The 18,887-nt window shown below is 43.0% G+C and overlaps 1 protein-coding gene and 3 non-coding genes across 7 annotated transcripts; all 4 read right to left on the bottom strand.

Annotated features, from left to right (window-relative positions):
* Positions 1-5,499: 5,499 nt before the first annotated feature.
* Positions 5,500-5,573, bottom strand: TRNAI-GAU (transfer RNA isoleucine (anticodon GAU)). The gene has a single exon. It is a non-coding gene; the product is annotated as a tRNA-Ile (tRNA).
* Positions 5,574-9,324: 3,751 nt separating this feature from the next.
* Positions 9,325-9,398, bottom strand: TRNAI-GAU (transfer RNA isoleucine (anticodon GAU)). The gene has a single exon. It is a non-coding gene; the product is annotated as a tRNA-Ile (tRNA).
* A 203-nt stretch (positions 9,399-9,601) lies between these two features.
* Positions 9,602-9,675, bottom strand: TRNAI-GAU (transfer RNA isoleucine (anticodon GAU)). Its single transcript has one exon. It is a non-coding gene; the product is annotated as a tRNA-Ile (tRNA).
* A 37-nt stretch (positions 9,676-9,712) lies between these two features.
* On the bottom strand, positions 9,713-15,373 carry LOC125539243 (putative metal-nicotianamine transporter YSL9). Of its 4 annotated transcripts, none has more exons than XM_048702648.2 (8): positions 15,229-15,373; positions 13,898-14,319; positions 13,629-13,795; positions 12,201-12,298; positions 11,719-11,853; positions 11,442-11,631; positions 11,251-11,365; positions 9,713-11,174 (listed from the first exon to the last, which is right to left on the bottom strand). In XM_048702648.2, exons 2-8 carry the CDS (start codon positions 14,280-14,282, stop codon positions 10,252-10,254), a joined length of 2,013 nt encoding a protein of 670 aa, XP_048558605.1. In that variant the 5' UTR covers positions 14,283-14,319; positions 15,229-15,373; the 3' UTR covers positions 9,713-10,251. The 4 variants fall into 4 exon arrangements, with proteins under 4 accessions (XP_048558605.1, XP_048558606.1, XP_048558604.1 ...); XM_048702649.2 differs by having other exon boundaries at positions 13,898-14,322; positions 15,229-15,324; XM_048702647.2 differs by lacking the exon at positions 15,229-15,373 and adding an exon at positions 14,454-14,605.
* Positions 15,374-18,887: the final 3,514 nt, after the last annotated feature.

Genomic DNA, 18,887 nt, shown 5'->3' on the forward strand with positions numbered 1-18,887 from the left:
TCGGCTCGGTGACGTCCCGCGAACTCACGATCCAGTAGAGCTTCGTCAGCACGATGGCGTGATGATGGTGATGATGTTGCTATCGGAACAGGGCTCGCCTAAGCACTGCTATGATATTACCGATGTGGATTATGGTGGAGGGGGGCACCGCACACGGCTAAAGATCAATGATCAACTTGTGTATCTATAGGGTGCCCCCTCCCCCATATATAAAGGAGTGGAGGAGGGGGAGGGCTGGCCCTCCTATGGCGCGCCCCATGGGGAGTCTTACTCCCACCGGGAGTAGGATCCCCCCCTTTCCAAGTAGTAGGAGTAGGAGAAGGAAGGAGAAAAGAGGGAGAAGGAAAGGCGCCCCCTTCCTAGTCCAATTCAGACCAGAGGGGGAGGGGCGCGGCCTGCCCTGGCAGCCCCTCCCCTCTTTCCACTAAAGCCCATAAGGCCCATTAAACTCCACGGGGGGTTCCGGTAACCCCTCGGTACTCCGGTATATGCCCAAACTTCACTCGGAACCCTTCCAATGTCCAACATAGCCGTCCAATATATCAATCTTTATGTCTCGACCATTTCGAGACTCCTCATCATGTCCGTGATCAAATCCGGGACTCTGAACTACCTTCGGTACATCAAAACACATAAACTTGTAATACCGATCGTCACCGAACGTTAAGCGTGCGGACCCTACGGGTTCGAGAACTATGTAGACATGACCGAGACTCACTTCCGGTGAATAACCAATAGCGGAACCTGGATGCTTATATTGGTTTCTACATATTCTACGAAGATCTTTATCGGTCAAACCGCATAACAACATACATTGTTCCCTTTGTCATCGATATGTTACTTGCCCGAGATTTGATCGTCGGTATCTCAATACCTAGTTCAATCTCGTTACCGGCAAGTCTCTTTACTCGTTCCGTAATGCTACATCCTGTAACTAACTCATTAGCTACATTGTTTGCAAGGCTTATAGTGATGTACATTACCGAGAGGGCCCAGAGATACCTCTCCGACAATCGGAGTGACAAATCTTAATCTTGATCCATGCCAACTCAACAAACACCATCGGAGACACCTGTAGAGCACCTTTATAATCACCCAGTTATGTTGTGACGTTTGGTGGCACACAAAGTGTTTCTCCGGTATTCGGGAGTTGCATGATCTCATAGTCATAGGAACATGTATAGTTATGGAGAAAGCAATAGCAACAAACTAAACGATCATCGTGCTAAGCTAACGGATGGGTCAAATCAATCACATCATTCTCTAATGATGTGATCCCGTTAATCAAATGACAACTCACATCTATGGTTAGGAAACATAACCATCATTGATTCAACAAGCTAGTCAAGTAGAGGCAAACTAGTGACACTCTGTTTGTCTATTTATTCACACATGTACTAAGTTTCCGGTTAATACAATTCTAGCATGAATAATAAACATTTATCATGATATAAGGAAATAAATAATAACTTTATTATTGCCTCTATGGCATATTTCCTTCATTCTTGTAGTTCTCTTGGCCTTGGTAGCTGAAACTCCTGTAATTCGAATACTTGTTCAACATATATAATCACCATTTTTTCAAATATTTTCCGAAAAGTGTTTTTGTAATATATATATTTTAAAAAAATAAAGTATAAATAAAAGTACAAAAATAAAGTAAAACAGAAAACAGAAAACGTAGAAAAAACAGGGAAAAGAGGCTGTGGGCTCCCGTGCCCGTGGGCCGGCCTGGCCCGCTCGCCCTTCAGCGAGTCCGAAGCCAGACTCGTTGAAGGCGAAACATAGTCGTGATTGACAAAAAACGAATGCGCGTCCGTTTGTATCGGCACGTTGGGCCGCTATCTTTGTTCGTTACGCGTGCGAAATGCGTTGGCAGGTTGGAGTTTTTTTATCATTCTTTTATCGTAGCGTTAGAGTTGCCCTGAGGGGCCAGGTGCACGACGGGAGCTCCTATAGGCTGCTCGCTGCGGCAAAGTGCCGGCGCTTCGCACAGGAGCAGCTAGCGTGGGCCGGCCCATTTACAGTGGCACACGACGGCACGTTCCCGAGATGAAAAAATCGCAAAAAAGAAACTCGCGCTAGCGCTGTAACTCAAACACGCGACTTCGCACCAATTGGCCTGCCGTGCAAACCACCGCGTCGAACACCACCTCATGTTCAATTAGCAGCTGGACAGTTAAAGACGTATACGAGAAAGACTAATGTTAAACATTAATTCGCAAAAATCCTAAAAACTATAGTCCATTTTTCGAAATTATGAATACTTTCTTCAAAATAAAAACATTTTTCGAATTTTCATACAAAATTTGTAAAACAGGAACATTTTGACGATGTGAACAAATTTGAAAACAGGGAACATTTCTTGAATTTGTGAACAAAAAATAAAAATGTTTACTTTTTAAAACTTCCAGAATATTTTTTGAATTTGTGAACAAAATTAAAAAACATGAACTATTATTGAATTTGTGAACAAATTAGGAAAGCTGGAACATTCTCTTCAATTCCCAAACATTTTTTGAATCTTGAGAACAAATTTTGAAACAGAGATCATTTTTGAAAAATCCTGAACAAATTTGGAAGCGTGAACAATTTTTTAAAGTACGAACATTTTTTGAATTTTGAGAACATATTTTAAAATGGAGAACAATTTTTAAAAATCCCAAACAAATTTGGAAGCGCGAACATTTTTTTAATATGTGAACAAAAAATTGAAATCTGGCACATTTTCTGAATTTTTAAATTTTTTTTCTTTTTTGTGTAACGAGACAAATTTTGAATTTTGAGAACATTTTTTCAAAAACTGAACATTTTTTGGGAACACGAAGAAAAATTATTTTTTAAAAAAAAGAGAAGAAAAGGAAAAGAAATAAAAAATAAAATCGTAAACATTTTGTAATATTGCGAACAAGTTATGAGAAAGAAAAATAAACTTGAAAAAGAAAATGAAACAAAAAACAAAAAAGTAAAAAAACAGAAACGAAAAATGATAAATGGAAAAACAATAGAAAGCCGAAAAAAAACCATAAAAATGATACAGGAAAAACCCGGTTCAGGGAACCTTCTAGAAGGTTCCCAAAACCGGTTGGACGCAATATGTATAAGTGGGCCGGCCCAGGTTTGTCGCTCGCTGCGCTGCCCTGTGTGGTAGGCCGACATTTTGCCGCAGCGAGCGGCGAATAGGGATTTCCGTGCACGACGCCCCGTCCAATGCTGTGTCATTTCACTCACGAATCAGGACCTGTTTGATTCATAAGTCCTAGGACTTTTTCTAGTCCCAACTAAAAAGTCTCTAGTCCCTAAAAAGTCCTTCCCTATTTGTTTCCAGAGACTAAAAAGTCCTTCCCTGTTTGTTTCCAGAGACTAAAAAGTCCCTAGTCCCTTCCTAGAGGTTATTAAATGACCATGTTGCCCCTAGTATATAGAAAAATAACAATCAAACAACACTATGAGGGCGGGCCATTGAATGCATGGAGGGGCATTGTTGGAAAAGTCCCAAAAAAGACTCTCCTTGAGAGTCTTCTTCATTTAGTCTCAAATGCCTAGTTTAGTCCCTAAAAAATCCATCCCGTTTGATAAAAAAGTCTCTAAGAGGGACTTTTTCTAGTCAACACCCCCTCAGCCGGTCTCGACTGGGCTAGCGCGACTTTGGGCCGCGTTCCCGGCGCACTCCCCTCACGGCAGTTCTAGGATATCGGGCACCGGCTCGTGGTTGCGCTACAACCATTGCAGCTGGAAATGCGCGCGCTACGATCAATCGCCCTTCCCTCCGTCCTCCGGCGCCAGGAGGTAACCTAATACATTCTTGACGGATCTTCTAACTAGGGCTTCTATCACCGATCTATTTACTTCTCTCGTCGATTTGCTCTGGAGAGTGCATGATTTTTACGCGATTCCAGACAAAATAAAACAAATTGTTGACGCGATCTACCAATTTCGCCTTCATTTCTTGTCACTGCGGAGACGATTGTGTAGGGTTTCTAGGGCAAATCTGTTGTTTACTCTGCATCCATCCGAAATAAGATGGAACTGCTGGCGAACAAAATCAGAGGACAGGAATTTTTTTCCTGTACAAAATCCGGCCAGAGAACTTCAGAACACGGTCCAGATCGAGCATCGGATGCCGCTTTGCGTGGTTGAACCAATGGCAGCCGTGGACAGCTCGTAAGCTATACATACAAGCAGTACAATAGACTGGTTTGGCTACAAACTGCTGTATTTCCGTTGATTGAAAAATTAATGGAAAGGGGTGAGAGCCCGGTTGGAAAAAATACAAGCAGTACAATCTCACATCAGTGAAAGCAATCCCACATGTACACTACGATTCCACGAGACATTGTGGCTGGTCCGTGCCATCAGAAAACTGAGAAGACACCTGTGAACGACGAGGACTGCTGTTAGGCATCTTCAGTACTTGAGTGAGTGGGAGAAGACATCAGTGAACGACGACGATCCACATCGGGCGGTTCATGTGGAGGCCGGCAGTTCACACAAGATGCCCCGTCTCTTTCACGCATCAGCGTCGGTCTACGATCGCGATGTTGCGCAAGCAAGCATAAAGTAGAAGAATTGGGGACTGTAACAGGTTAGTTTACTGTGTTTATTTTCATTTTGAGCCTAGTCTATGGACTGCGTGGATCATGCTTCACATCTTCTTAATTGTTTGGTTTGACCCATTGGTAACTTTGGTCGATACACACGGAATTGTTTCATGCATGGTCTTGATCACCTCAATAATTGGCCTTGTGATGTAGCATTGGGCAGGGCTGTCTGGCTAGTTTTTTTGGGGGGACCGGCTGTCTGGCTGCTTGATGGACTTGAAGCCGCTAGCTTTTGAGGCAAATCAATCTAAGAACAACTCTAGATAATACACCCTTTACCTATCAATTATATGCATTTTTCCGGACAATTTGGAGAGGAATGGGGGTGAACTTTGCGTGCGCAGACAAATGGGGTTTCGCTGACATCTCAATTGACCTAGTCCGGTTGAAGATGCTCTTAGTGTCCGCATTTCTCTATTTTGACAACTTTTTAGAGGTTGAGAGATTAGATAGAATCTGGCTGTAGTAAGCTATTTTTATTTTCTGAAACTCACTACAAGAAAACAGTGAGGGGTTGGAGAATATACTAAAGAAAACGTAGTCATAGCTAAATTAATCAAATCCATGAAAAACCCTACATTAATTAAACAATCGTCCGGCAGGGCCAGTGGTACCGGATCTAATACTCCCTATGATCATATTATATACTAAATCCACAACAATTAATATGAATTGGAGGGAGTAAGTTATCTTTATTTTTAATGTCAAAAAACGTCTTACATTATGGGACAGAGGGAGTAGAAAACATTAGGGGCTAGTGAGTATATCAGTACAAAAAAGAGTAATCGTGATTGCAAGATACAAGACCTAATAAGCTATTTTTATTTTGTCAATTTACTAGAAAAACAATAACGCATATACAGAGGAAAAAGAGAGTAATCACAATTAAAAAAGGAATTGGTCCCGATGGGGCTTGAACCCATGACCTTTGGTATATCAGACCAACACTCTAACCAACTGAGCTACAGGACCTAATTATTTAGTTAATATTTCTTTCTTTATTAAAATAATTGAAAATACAGAAGAACCAAGAAATCAAGACCCATGAGAGTTAGGCTCCTCGCTTACACTGCGGCCAGGGTTAATAAGCTGGAGAGGTGTTTTGAATTCAATAAAGAATTGCAGTTCAGTGGTAAGCATGGTAAGCAACACTGATTGTGTTGGATTTTCTCAGAAACTCATGATGGTTGCGTCAGTTTTGTTTAGTGGGCACATCCGCCCACATCTATCTATCTTAATACTCAGTCTCACACTCGTCGGCTTATACACATTACTTGACAGTTCTTTCCGCGTCACAGATCATCTGACAATCCTTCAGTAGTTTATATCTGATGATAATATTTGCAGAGAACAGCTGAAACCGGCACTACACAATTGGATCTGCTGCTCTTGAAAGATATACCCCCTCTCTGTAAAGAAATATAAGAGCTCTTGGAGTATTTCTTTACACAATTGGATCTGCTGCTCTTGGAGTATTTCTTTACGGAGGGAGTACTTCTTACCACTTGATGATAACATTTGCAGTCTCCAACTCTTCTTTACAACGTTCTTGAAAGACACCACGGTCCACATCGGGCGGTTCATGTGGAGGCCGGCAGTTCACACAGGGCGCCCCGTCTCTTTCACGCATCAGCGTCGGTCTAGGATCGCAATGGACACCAGCAAGCATAAAGTAGAAGAGTTGGAGTCTTGGAGACTGTAACAGGTTAGTTTACTGTGTTGTTTTGAATTTTGGGCATAGTGTATGGACTGCATGGATCATGCTTCACATCTTCTTAATTGTTCTGTTAGACTCACCGGTAACTTTGGTCGATGCCCACGGAATTGTTTTATGCATGGCCTTGATCACCTCAATAATTGGCCTAGTGATGCATGCAGCATTGGGCAGGGCTGGCTGGCTAGCTAGAGGGATTTGAACCCTCCGCCTTTGGCACAAACAAATCTCAGAGAAATTCCAGCAGATTTGTTAAAAGGGCACTCTAAGAGGTTTTAGAGTACACTGCAAAATCAGACACCCTAAAACTGCATCCTCTGTACTTCTTCTTCCATGTGGGACTCAGTTGTCAGTGTGTCACTATTTTTCTTCTTTTCTTCCCTTCCGTTTCTTGCTCATCACTCGGACGCATCCCCGTTCTGGCTGGCGCACCTTGTCCCTCTCGCTAGTCCCCTCCGCTCGCCACCCCCATAGGATGTCCCTCCAGCCTCTGCCCGTTATGTTGATGAGCAATGACTGCAGAAGGAAGGAACCAAGGTTGCACTTCACCGGTTGCGACCGGCGGGGTCGGCTGCTGGGGGCGTGGCGGCTGAGAAGGGAGGGGTGTGGAGCCGGCTACCAGACACAAGAGGCGGAGGGAAGGCTGCGACAGGGGAATGAGTCACAGAGTCGGTGGGGCGGGGAGACCATGACGGTGACGCCGAAAGCACGAGAGTAAATGAAAAGGGCATGAAGTTTCATTGGGACCAAAACTTTTGTGCATAGGGTGTCCCTTTGTATTTTCCTCTCTCTTACCTATAAATATATAAAGGATGGTGCGGTCTTTTAGAGGGTGCTCTCTAAATTTTTTTTTGGTATGGAGGGTCACTTAGTGAATCTGGTTGAGTGAGTATTTCTCTATTTTGATAGTTTTAGTGGAGGATGGGAGGTTCTAAGCAATATGGTAGAATTGCTCTAATAAGCTCTTTATATTCCTTTTCAAGTTCTGTTTTGCGGTTACTATAAAACAACAAGGGGTTTAGAGAATATATTTGAAAAGGTAGTTACGATGGTCCAGCGCAGTGGTGAAGCTACATGGCAGTGTAGTCATCTGACTACACAACTTTGTTCTGGCAAAAATCGCATGTACAAGTAGAAATCATGCAAGAAATATTATAAATTCATACAAAAAACATATATTTTACTACACGTGAAAACAATGAGGGTTGATTAGTATACTAATACCAGTAGAAAAAATAGTAATGGGCGTGAATTTAATTTTAGAAATCCTGATGGTTCCTGAGGTACAACACGTAGTAGTAACTTATTTTTATTTTCTCAAATTACTAGAAAACAATGATCGGTTAGAGAAAATTTAGTAATTGCAGTTAAACCCATGACAAAAATTTAGTAATAACAAAGATTTGGTCATCTGACTACACAACTTTGTTCTGGCAAAAATCGCATGTACAAGTAGAAATCATGCAAGAAATATTATAAATTCATACAAAAAACATATATTTTACTACACGTGAAAACAATGAGGGTTGATTAGTATACTAATACCAGTAGAAAAAATAGTAATGGGCGTGAATTTAATTTTAGAAATCCTGATGGTTCCTGAGGTACAACACGTAGTAGTAACTTATTTTTATTTTCTCAAATTACTAGAAAACAATGATCGGTTAGAGAAAATTTAGTAATTGCAGTTAAACCCATGACAAAAATTTAGTAATAACAAAGATTTGGTCATCTGACTACACAACTTTGTTCTGGCAAAAATCGCATGTACAAGTAGAAATCATGCAAGAAATATTATAAATTCATACAAAAAACATATATTTTACTACACGTGAAAACAATGAGGGTTGATTAGTATACTAATACCAGTAGAAAAAATAGTAATGGGCGTGAATTTAATTTTAGAAATCCTGATGGTTCCTGAGGTACAACACGTAGTAGTAACTTATTTTTATTTTCTCAAATTACTAGAAAACAATGATCGGTTAGAGAAAATTTAGTAATTGCAGTTAAACCCATGACAAAAATTTAGTAATAACAAAGATTTGGTCATCTGACTACACAACTTTGTTCTGGCAAAAATCGCATGTACAAGTAGAAATCATGCAAGAAATATTATAAATTCATACAAAAAACATATATTTTACTACACGTGAAAACAATGAGGGTTGATTAGTATACTAATACCAGTAGAAAAAATAGTAATGGGCGTGAATTTAATTTTAGAAATCCTGATGGTTCCTGAGGTACAACACATAGTAGTAACTTATTTTTATTTTCTCAAATTACTAGAAAACAATGATCGGTTAGAGAAAATTTAGTAATTGCAGTTAAACCCATGACAAAAATTTAGTAATAACAAAGATTTGGTCATCTGACTACACAACTTTGTTCTGGCAAAAATCGCATGTACAAGTAGAAATCATGCAAGAAATATTATAAATTCATACAAAAAACATATATTTTACTACACGTGAAAACAATGAGGGTTGATTAGTATACTAATACCAGTAGAAAAAATAGTAATGGGCGTGAATTTAATTTTAGAAATCCTGATGGTTCCTGAGGTACAACACGTAGTAGTAACTTATTTTTATTTTCTCAAATTACTAGAAAACAATGATCGGTTAGAGAAAATTTAGTAATTGCAGTTAAACCCATGACAAAAATTTAGTAATAACAAAGATTTGGTCATCTGACTACACAACTTTGTTCTGGCAAAAATCGCATGTACAAGTAGAAATCATGCAAGAAATATTATAAATTCATACAAAAAACATATATTTTACTACACGTGAAAACAATGAGGGTTGATTAGTATACTAATACCAGTAGAAAAAATAGTAATGGGCGTGAATTTAATTTTAGAAATCCTGATGGTTCCTGAGGTACAACACGTAGTAGTAACTTATTTTTATTTTCTCTAATTACTAGAAAACAATGATCGGTTAGAGAAAATTTAGTAATTGCAGTTAAACCCATGACAAAAATTTAGTAATAACAAAGATTTGGTCCCGATGGGGCTTGAACCCATGACCTTTGGTATATCAGACCAACACTCTAACCAACTGAGCTACAGGACCTAATTTCTCTTTAATATTTCTTTGCTATTAAAATAATAAAAGGGAGAATATACAATGAGTAATCGTGATTGAACACAATTTTAAAAACTCCTGACGGCCCCTAATGAGTCATTTTTGTTTTCTCAAATTATATACTAGGAAAAACAATGAGCAGTTAGAAAATACACAGAAAAAAGAGGGCAATCGCAATTAAAAAAAAGAATTAGTCCCGACGGGGCTTGAACCCGTGACCTTTGGCATATCAGACCAACACTCTAATCAACTGAGCTACAGGACCTAATTATTTACTGAATATTTCTTTGCGTTAAAAGCAATTTAAAAAGATTTCGCATTTTATTCTGAGAATCGTGTCTCCTGCACATACATAAACTGATAGATAGGGACTTCTCACTAAAGAAAATAATCACCACAGGAAGATAATTACACACTAATATATAGGCCTAATTTTGTCTTCAGTGTCCAGTGGTAAGCACTAAGCAGCACTGAATTTGCTGGATGGTTTTCAGAAACTCCTGATGTTTTCCTGCTGCAGCATACAGTAATTCATCGCTGCGGTAATCCTGTCGAGTGGGCTCATCTATCTTCTTACCCCAGTCTTACACTCATCAGTTTATACACATTACTTGGCAACTCTTTCGGTGCCACACGTCATCTGACAACCCTTCATTTGATGGTTTATATACGATGATAACATTTGCAGAGAACAGCTGGAAACCCACATTCGGCAATTGGATCTGCTGCTCTTGAAAGATGATATACCTCTTACAATTTTACACCTTCTGGATTTATATATCATTCAACTTATTCACCGTAGAGCTGCGAGCCAGCGACCACTATCGGGCATGATACCCATCTAGTGTGTAGAAGCAAATGCCATGCACATTGGTGGAGTGATCTTGGCCAATGCAAGCAAGGAAGCTGGGAAGATCCAAAGTCCATCCCCACATATAAAACCGGATGCAACTGCTGGCACCATATGTGCTGCTTTGCTCCTGTCAATCTTGTGCCAGATGTAGACTATCAAGCTCCCGGCGCACATGTCGATGGCGAAGCTCGCGCCGACAAGGAAGGGGAACCCCATTGCCATGGGCAAGGGGACCCATTTGCCATACTTCTGTGGAAGGAAATCCCTCATCAGGTTGGCCACCAGTGCAAAGGCAAAGAACCCACAGCAGAGCTGCAAGCAATGCATGGGCAGAGCAGAGAAGCCCTCCACACCAAGAATCGCGATGTTTCGGTATATCAGAGCATACGGCGCCTTCCAGGGGCTGTCCTGGTTGCCTATGTCAAAGGCATTGTAGAACACATAGAATGTCAGCGGTGAGATGACACAGCCCATGGCGGTGCCGATGATCTGAGCGATAAGCATTGATCTAGGTGATGTTAATGTAAGATGCCCAGTTTTGAAGTCCTGCATCAGATCAGCAGATATCGACGTCATGCATTTCACCATGCCACAGCCTACCATCCCAGCAACCACGCCATGTTCTTTCCCAGCTGCGGCCGCAAGAATGAGGAGGGCAACTTTTCCATAGTTGAAGGCCATGTTGATGTCGGTAAGACCGGATCCATAGGCATTGGAGAAACCCAGGGCAGGAGCCAATAAGTATGCTACAACAGCGTAGTACCACTTCAACTCAGGGAACATCCTGGGAATAGTGATTACAGCAACGACTGATAATGCAAAGTAACCCACAAAGGCTAGCCAGTTAGGGAGACTGTCTCTTACAAACACTTCATTGCGATGTTGTTCAACGAGTGACAGAGTATCTTCCCCTGAAAGCATAATGAACCCAACATCAGGTTATCTATACATCAGGAAGGCAGAAACCAGAAAGGTCAAGCTGTTTACCGTTCTTTGTGCTTTTCTGTTTTGATTTGTCAAGCATACTCGCGACGGTCTTAAGAATAATCTTTGTAAAATTGTATATGCCGTCTCCTAGGATGAGAGCTATGCAAATGAAGGCCTGTGAATGAGAGAAGGTAAGAAAAAAATATTTGCAAAACACGCGCACAATAACAAAATTATACTTGGAAACAAACCTTGTAACCTTGCAGACTTCTCATGCTGCTTTCTGGTAAATCTGCCGGATACCAGTTCCCTTTCAAATCAGCAATCAGTGGCCACATTACGCCCCAGGAGAGAATAGAGCCAAGAAGGAGAGAGATATTCACAAGGTGGGGGCAAATCATCCCTGCCCCAACATATGTGAGATTGAAATCAAAGAAGAACCTGACACCCCATCATAGAATCTAAATTAGGTAAAATTGTTACTAGTCAAGAACAGAATAGAATAATGAATAACATGACGGGCATTACGAATGTTTCCAAGCTCGTAGTCCAAGAGTGGGGAATTGCGAAAAGCCACAATGATCTCCACCAGAATAAAACCACTGGAAGAAGCTCCAGAAGAAGCTAATTGCAAAGTATTTTGTGAACCCATTCACTTGCATCCTGACGTTAGCAAGAAAAACATCAAATTTTGCTAAAATGAGAGAATCATAATACCCCCTCCGGTCCTTTTTACTCCACATATAAGATTTGTCTGATCATGTTTATATGAAAAAATATCACCATCTACAATATTAAAGTTATACAATGAAAAATAAATTCACAACGCATCTAATGATGTTGATTTCGTATTGTGAATGTCAATATTTTTTTCTATAAAGTTTGACTTTAGACAAATCTTATATGCGGTGTTTGATTTTGACTCTAGACAAGTCTTATATGCGGAGTAAAAAGGACCGGAGGGAGTATTTGGCTATGAAGGCTACTGGTTATGTGAGAGAACTGCATACTTTGCCACATCATCTCCCTTAGGCGCATGAAATCCATTTATAAGCACGGCAGTTGCTGTTCCGCTTGGGTAAGTTAATTTGTAGTCGATCACCAAAATCTGAAAAATTACAAAGCTCCATAAAAAATGTGCTTAAAATTGTTTCTTTCCATTTGCAACTGATGTCAAACAACTTGAAGTTTTTTTCCCGCACGGGTCAAACAACTTGAAGCTGTTGTAAGGTAACAAAGGAAAAGTTATGCAGGGATCACGTTCAACTTTAAAGAGCTCCCAAGATGATATGTCTGATCTTGCCAGCAGAATTGAATGATGTTCACATAAATTTTCCCTCCATCAAACGTATGCTTAGAATTCAACTCAGTTTAATTGCAACCAAATATTCCAGTAAAAAAAGTCCTTAATGCACAATTCATTTAAAGTGCATGTATGTCAAATGATAGGCGAGGTATCTAGTATTTTTGTTATAGATAGAGAAGTGAACACCGCACGCCATGGCTTTATTTTCTTGGCACTATTTAGCCAAAAAGGTTTAACATACTCGCCCATTCTTAGGCTTCAAGCAAACAAGCTCATAGTCCTTATAGTCAAGGTTGTCAGAATCACGATTTCGAATCGGATCGGAGCTCTGATGGTAGAATCGTAAATCGTAGAATCTTCACTACCAGGATCGTAGAAACATAGATTTTATGAACTAAAATCGTAGAATCGGATGGGTAAGTTTGGATCGTAAAGTCGTAGAATCGTATAACAGAATCGCGATTCTAACAACCTTGCTTATAGTCATAACTTAGCCAATGTGTATAACGTGTGGGACATAGCTGAAGAAAAGCTTTGTCAAGACTAAGTTGTGAATATAAATCAAATAATTTCATTAATATGGCTATGTGCAGTGTGGCAACTAAACTAAGAGTGTGTTTGTTTACAGGGACTTATTGCTTTAGGGACTTAAAAAAGTCCCTATAAGTCCCATCTAAACCAAACAGGAAGGACTTATAGGGACTTAAAGTGGGCATTTGGGACTTATGAAATAAGACTCTTAAGGAGGGACTTATAGGGACTTATAGTTGTAATATGTTCTTATAGAGACTTATAAGTCCCAGGAACCAAACAGGTAGGGACTTTTTTAGGGACTTGGGACTTATAAGTTGGGACTAAAAAAAGTCCTAGGACTTACCAAACAGGGCCTAACAGTCCGAAAAGCATTTAAGTGCCAGCGCTCACCAACAACAAGACCTAACAAAAAAATGGAAGAATACTTGTTGCTTGTCTCAGCTTTACATAATCCTTCAGACACTTAGTTGGACATTGGGCAAAGGAACAAAATTGGGGGTGAAGGGCAGAATCTCAATTGGTACTAAGTAGAACCGTGACCGGAAGAGCAGAAGTAAATTTCTGAAGATGTATACAGGAAAGAAAGATTGTCACCGACCTTCCTGAGAGGGACAAGCGCGAGAATCCCGACGAAGGCGACGGCGAAGAGGAAGCCCATCATCCACCCAACGCCGGGCTCCTTGGTGCCCACGTTGCCTTCCATGTCCACCCCGGCCATCTCGTAGGTCTTCTTGTTGAGCCCGAGCAGGTAGGACCCGAACCCGCCTGCGGCGTGCAAAAAGGAAAATCCAAGAAGGCGTCAGAATCCCGGTGCTCCACTTGGCAAAGAAAAGTGGGGGAGAAGAGATTCGCGGGCGCGGTCCCGACCGGCGGCGCCGATGCTGTAGCAGGCGACGGCGCAGGTCTGCACGACGGTGTTCTCCTGGCGGGTGAGCGGGCGGACGGCGCGGCCCAGGCGGGCCAGCGCCTGCGTCCAGCCCCGGAGCATGACGAAGGAGATGAGCGCGGCGGAGACGTTGAGGGTGGGGTTGAGGCCCGTGGTGAGGTTGAGCTTCATCACGATGACGCTGTACATGGTGCCGACGGCCACGCTCACCACCAGCCCGCGCAGCGTCAGCTGCTCCGTCCACGGCGGCACGCGGCCGGCCGCGTGCGCGGGCGCCCCCGGCTCCGCGCCGTCGTCGCAGAGCGCGGCTTTCCCCCTGCCGTCGCTGCTTCCGCCGCCGCCGTCGTCCCGCTGGTGGAGCGCCATCGCGAGCCCGGGGCGGGGTTGCTTCCTCCGCCGTCCCCTGCTTCATGGGGAAAAAGAAAAGAAATATTTCCGCGGCGTCAGGTTCGAGCCAAGGGTAAAAAGATTCATGAGAAGGAGGGGACAGAAAGCCTTTCATGTCAGCATTTGATGGAGAGCTGACAAGAGTATTACGGTGCTACTAGCAGTGAAGCCATGAGAAAGTGAGCTCTTGTGCACCATGAACGATTGAATGGAAGAAAACATGCAAATTTGATCAGCGATTCATGAGCACGCAAAATCTTTTGTCCTTGAGTGGGATGAAAAGCTGAGAAAAATGGATAACAAATACGGCGTCACCTGGGGTCAGTCCGCTCCAACCAAAAGGACAAGAAGAAATGACCAAAGGAAATGGAAGGTGAGCAGGAGAACCGGGGAGCACGTCAAGGAAAGAAAAGGAAAACGATGGACAATAGAAACAGTTTGACAGTTCTTCGCCAGATCCCAGCAGTTAGCGCTGACTGACCGAGCGCTACCCCTTGTGTACGTTAACAGTAACACACACGCAACCACACAAAACAAGAAAATAATAGTACTATAAGCGATCGGGAGTTCGTCCCTGGCACGCAATAAGTCAGGCGGCTCTTGCTCAACATTTCGAGCTGGAAACACGAAGGAATCCCCGTCGAATCAGAGCACGAAACCGACCTCCCAAGCAGAAGCAGCAGAGGTGACAGAGAATGGAAGCAACCCCAAAGCAGGATGATGTATATCAAAGAACAGAGAACTTAAACTCTTATTTTCTAGTAGAAAGAAGAAGGAAGTCAAAGGAGAACTGTCAGATCTCCCCAAGCAAGCAAAGCAAGAGATAGTGGATCAAAGAACAGAGAACGGCACAGTTATTAAACAGTTCTTATTCTAGGAAATATACAAGATAGACATAGATGATGTGCTCCCATCAGGACTGTACCTGCTCGGTGATCGTATGAGGAGCACCCGGCCGGCGACGGCTGCTGGGGCTGAGCCGTAGGAGTCGGCGGCAGGATCGACGTGGTGGGTGGACTACTGACACCAGTAGACAGTGGCAGAGGTTATATATAAAGGCGTGGACGTTTGTTGTCTTATGGCACGTGGGCCCCGGGGAGCAGCATGGTTCACGCCAACTGTGCTCGGCTTGTCTGCTTCCGCGGGCGTGTGCTCCGCGCTCGCCCCCGCTCGCGACGTCAGGCGTTTCCGTTTTTCGCTGCATGATGCACCCTGTCCGGGGTGGATGCACGCACGAGGGCTCTCTTGCTTCTCTTCTACGGCGTGGTAGATGATCGTCCTCCTCTCCTCTCCCCGGCGGCGGCGGAGGGAGCGGCCGGCACGTCGGTAAACAAAATCCAGGCCGGGGTCACGGGTTTGGGCAGGCAGATGCCGATACGGGGCGCGTCCAGCCGTCCAGTCCAACCAGGGGACCAAAAGGAGTAAAGGACCCCGTTGTGACTGTTTCAGTACTCTTGTTCGGTTTTTCCGTTCTCCCTTGGTCCCCTGCTGCATTCCCTATCTAAGCTAGATGCCCAAGTGGCCCCAAACACATGGTTAGGGCAGCTCCAAAGAGATGACCTAATGGACGACAAGAAATGTCCGTGGACACGTCCGGTCGTGTCTGCGGACAGCAGACAAGTCACCCGACATTCAACTGTAGTCATCAAATTTGAATACTAGGCTATAATTGGTAGAGGTGGACCGATAAGAAAACGAGGTGAGTAGGACATATGCGTTGCGAGGAGAAGTGGTCCAATTAACAGTGGGCCAGACGGACGTCCTAACTCCTCTAAACCTCCCCCAGTTTGGTGCCGATTTCGGCGATTTCGAACGTCTGGACCGGTTCGAACAATTTGATCACTTTCACTGGATGGCTTAAAATGTCTAGACCGTCTGATCGGGACCTTGCGAGTGATTTGATGACCCGCATTGGAGTTCCCCTTAGTATTTCGCCGAGAAATATTCCTATTCGCTTTGTAAGGACGAAGTTGAACTCTTACAAGGTCATCCTTATAGAAACTAGAAATTACACATAGGTCCACAAGAAAATCGATGTATCCTCCTTCACTCATTGACGGTGCGCTGTGAGCTCAATGCCGCATATGGAGCTCTGAAACACCATCAAACATGGAAATGTTATTAATATAGCGTCCTGGAAATCGTCCCGAGTCAGAAGATGCTGGTGGCAACAATCTAAAACAAAGATTGTCGCCCGGAGAAGAATGCTAGGGTTGTCTGACCACCTCAAATCTAGGCACCCTGATTCAGATAGACCTAACTTCACAAGCTCCCCGGCGACATTCAAACTAGTCAAACATCGCCGATTGGAGAAGGAGCCAGAGGACAAAGCCACAAAGCGACGTCACCCACTCTGCTATAAGACGCATTTGAAGACCACCCGCATAACACAAAGACAAAGACACGACTAGATCCACCACTACAAAAGAGCAACGACCAAACAATCATTCGTCCTACTCTACACCGAGACGAGACTAATGTCAGAGAAACCTTATTCTTGATCCGCACGGTGCTGCAATCGCCACCATAGCGTCGTCGCTGGGGAAACAAATTCTAGTCCTAAAATACCCAACTACATTGTCGTAACATAGATCCTGGGTCTCCACCATCTCCTGCCACCTGCCAAGGTGGAGGAGACCCGTGGCTTCACTAGCTGGAACTGGTGGAGCAGCGGTTGTCTAGAGTTTTTCTATATGGGAAGCGGCTGAGAAAAAGCTTTACAAGACTACTTAACAATTGCATGTCGAGTCAGAAATTCGCAACGGCACGCAGGTGCGGCAGCACGCACCTGCCCAGCTCTACCTAGCCACCCGATTGCCTTGCGATTCACAAAGTAGTTGGATCCCGCACGAGCGCACAATAAATTTTAAGTTTTAATCTTTGAAACATACGACTTTCCATGGCAGCGGACATGAGGAGTGTGGCGGTGTCGCACATGGAGACGGATGTTGGATGATCGGACCTACGAGGTTTCTCTGCAAGTTCTATCTACAGGTATGCCTGGCTTCATGTTCTCATCCGTTGTCGGCTTGACTTCTCTGAAGACATGGTTGTCAGTTGGCCTATGTGGGCTCTTGACGGCACAAACAGGTTTTTGTCTACAAATTGTGTCCAATCACTGTTGAAGACTTGGGGTTGCCGGATGGCCTCTCATGGGTTATTGGCGGCGTCAGTTACCTTGTTGAGGCTGGTGTCGTGCTCTGGTCTACTTCCTGTATATGTGGTATGCCTGGTTGCGTTTGTGCACGTCGGGGTTGTGAGCATATACGACTATTGAGGAGTGATAGCCTGGCTTGCAGAAGTAACTTCTTCATTGAAAGTGGGGTCAACAGTATAGGGTGACATAAGTTTGGTGGTGCTCTTCAGCACATGGATTTGAGCTCCGGAGTGAAAACTCTAGGTCTGGCCTGGACTGGTTGTACCTAGCAATGATGGTGTTCGTACAACATACCCTTGATGAAGGCATTGTTTGGAGTCTGATTGGACTTCTTTTTGGGGGTGAAAACCAAAGTTTAACCCTTAGTGGGTGGATCTGGTCATGGCGGCGCTCGCGCCACGTTTCTTTCTTGAAGGCATCATTGTCGAAGCACTTTTCCATGTTCGGGTGCTATCATCGGTGGGGGTTGATGCTGATGGTTATTGATGCACGTTATAGTTCACTTCGACAGGATTTTGGAGGTCACATTTTTTCTTCATTTTGTGTGTGTGTGTGTTGGTGTTGGTTGTGTGCATCCTAATTATGCGGAGGCTGGGTGTGAGCTCATGATGCTTTGTATTCTCTTGATGCGACATTATGAGTTAATAAAATACACCCTTTATCAAAAAAACGACTTCCCATCTGAAACTTATGATTCTCTCCTTCACTTGCATCAAGTTTCTAAGTTGAAACTTTAAGCGATTTTTTAGGGTCGCAGGTACTAAAGTTGTGAAAAAAGTTCAAACTTGAAAAAACTTGTCAAAACGTATTCGAAATGAATCTTATCAACTCGGAAGCCAAAAAAAGGCACATGCGAGAGACTCGGTGCCCTCGCACCCGCATGCCACAAATGCTATCCCAAGTCGAGTATGTTCTTTTTGTTTTCTCAGCGTGCTGCCAAGGTGCGTGTTCCTTGCTGACGTGACAGAAAACTGATACAATCAGAAATGAAGTTGGGGAAACGGTACACTGTTCTATATATGCAGGGAGAACGATCTTGTTGAGGAACTGCTTCTCTATTCGGTTTCTGCATCTCTAACTGAACCCCTATAATTTAGAGGATGCAACCAACTATTCTTTAGAGGAGTATATTTGCTCCTCTAAAAGTATCTTTTCTAACTAATCCCCTAAACTTAAAGTTAAGGGAGTAAAAGAATGCCAAATCTTTCTAATTTTAGTTTACATAGTACACTTCAACTACATATTTGCACACATATTAAATCCAAACATAACAATTAGGATTTACACAATTCACGAATATTACAAATTCATAGTTTATAAACTAAATTATTCAAATTCAAACACAAGGAAGGGTTCAAATGAAGTAAAAGAGCATGATAAAAGCACAACTATGAAGTGATATGGAGATGCCACTGTTGCTCAATAAG

The sequence above is a fragment of the Triticum urartu genome, chromosome 2A (genome assembly GCF_056163025.1).
Source record: "Triticum urartu cultivar PI428250 chromosome 2A, HENAU_Tu73, whole genome shotgun sequence".
Classification (NCBI taxonomy): domain Eukaryota; kingdom Viridiplantae; phylum Streptophyta; class Magnoliopsida; order Poales; family Poaceae; genus Triticum; species Triticum urartu.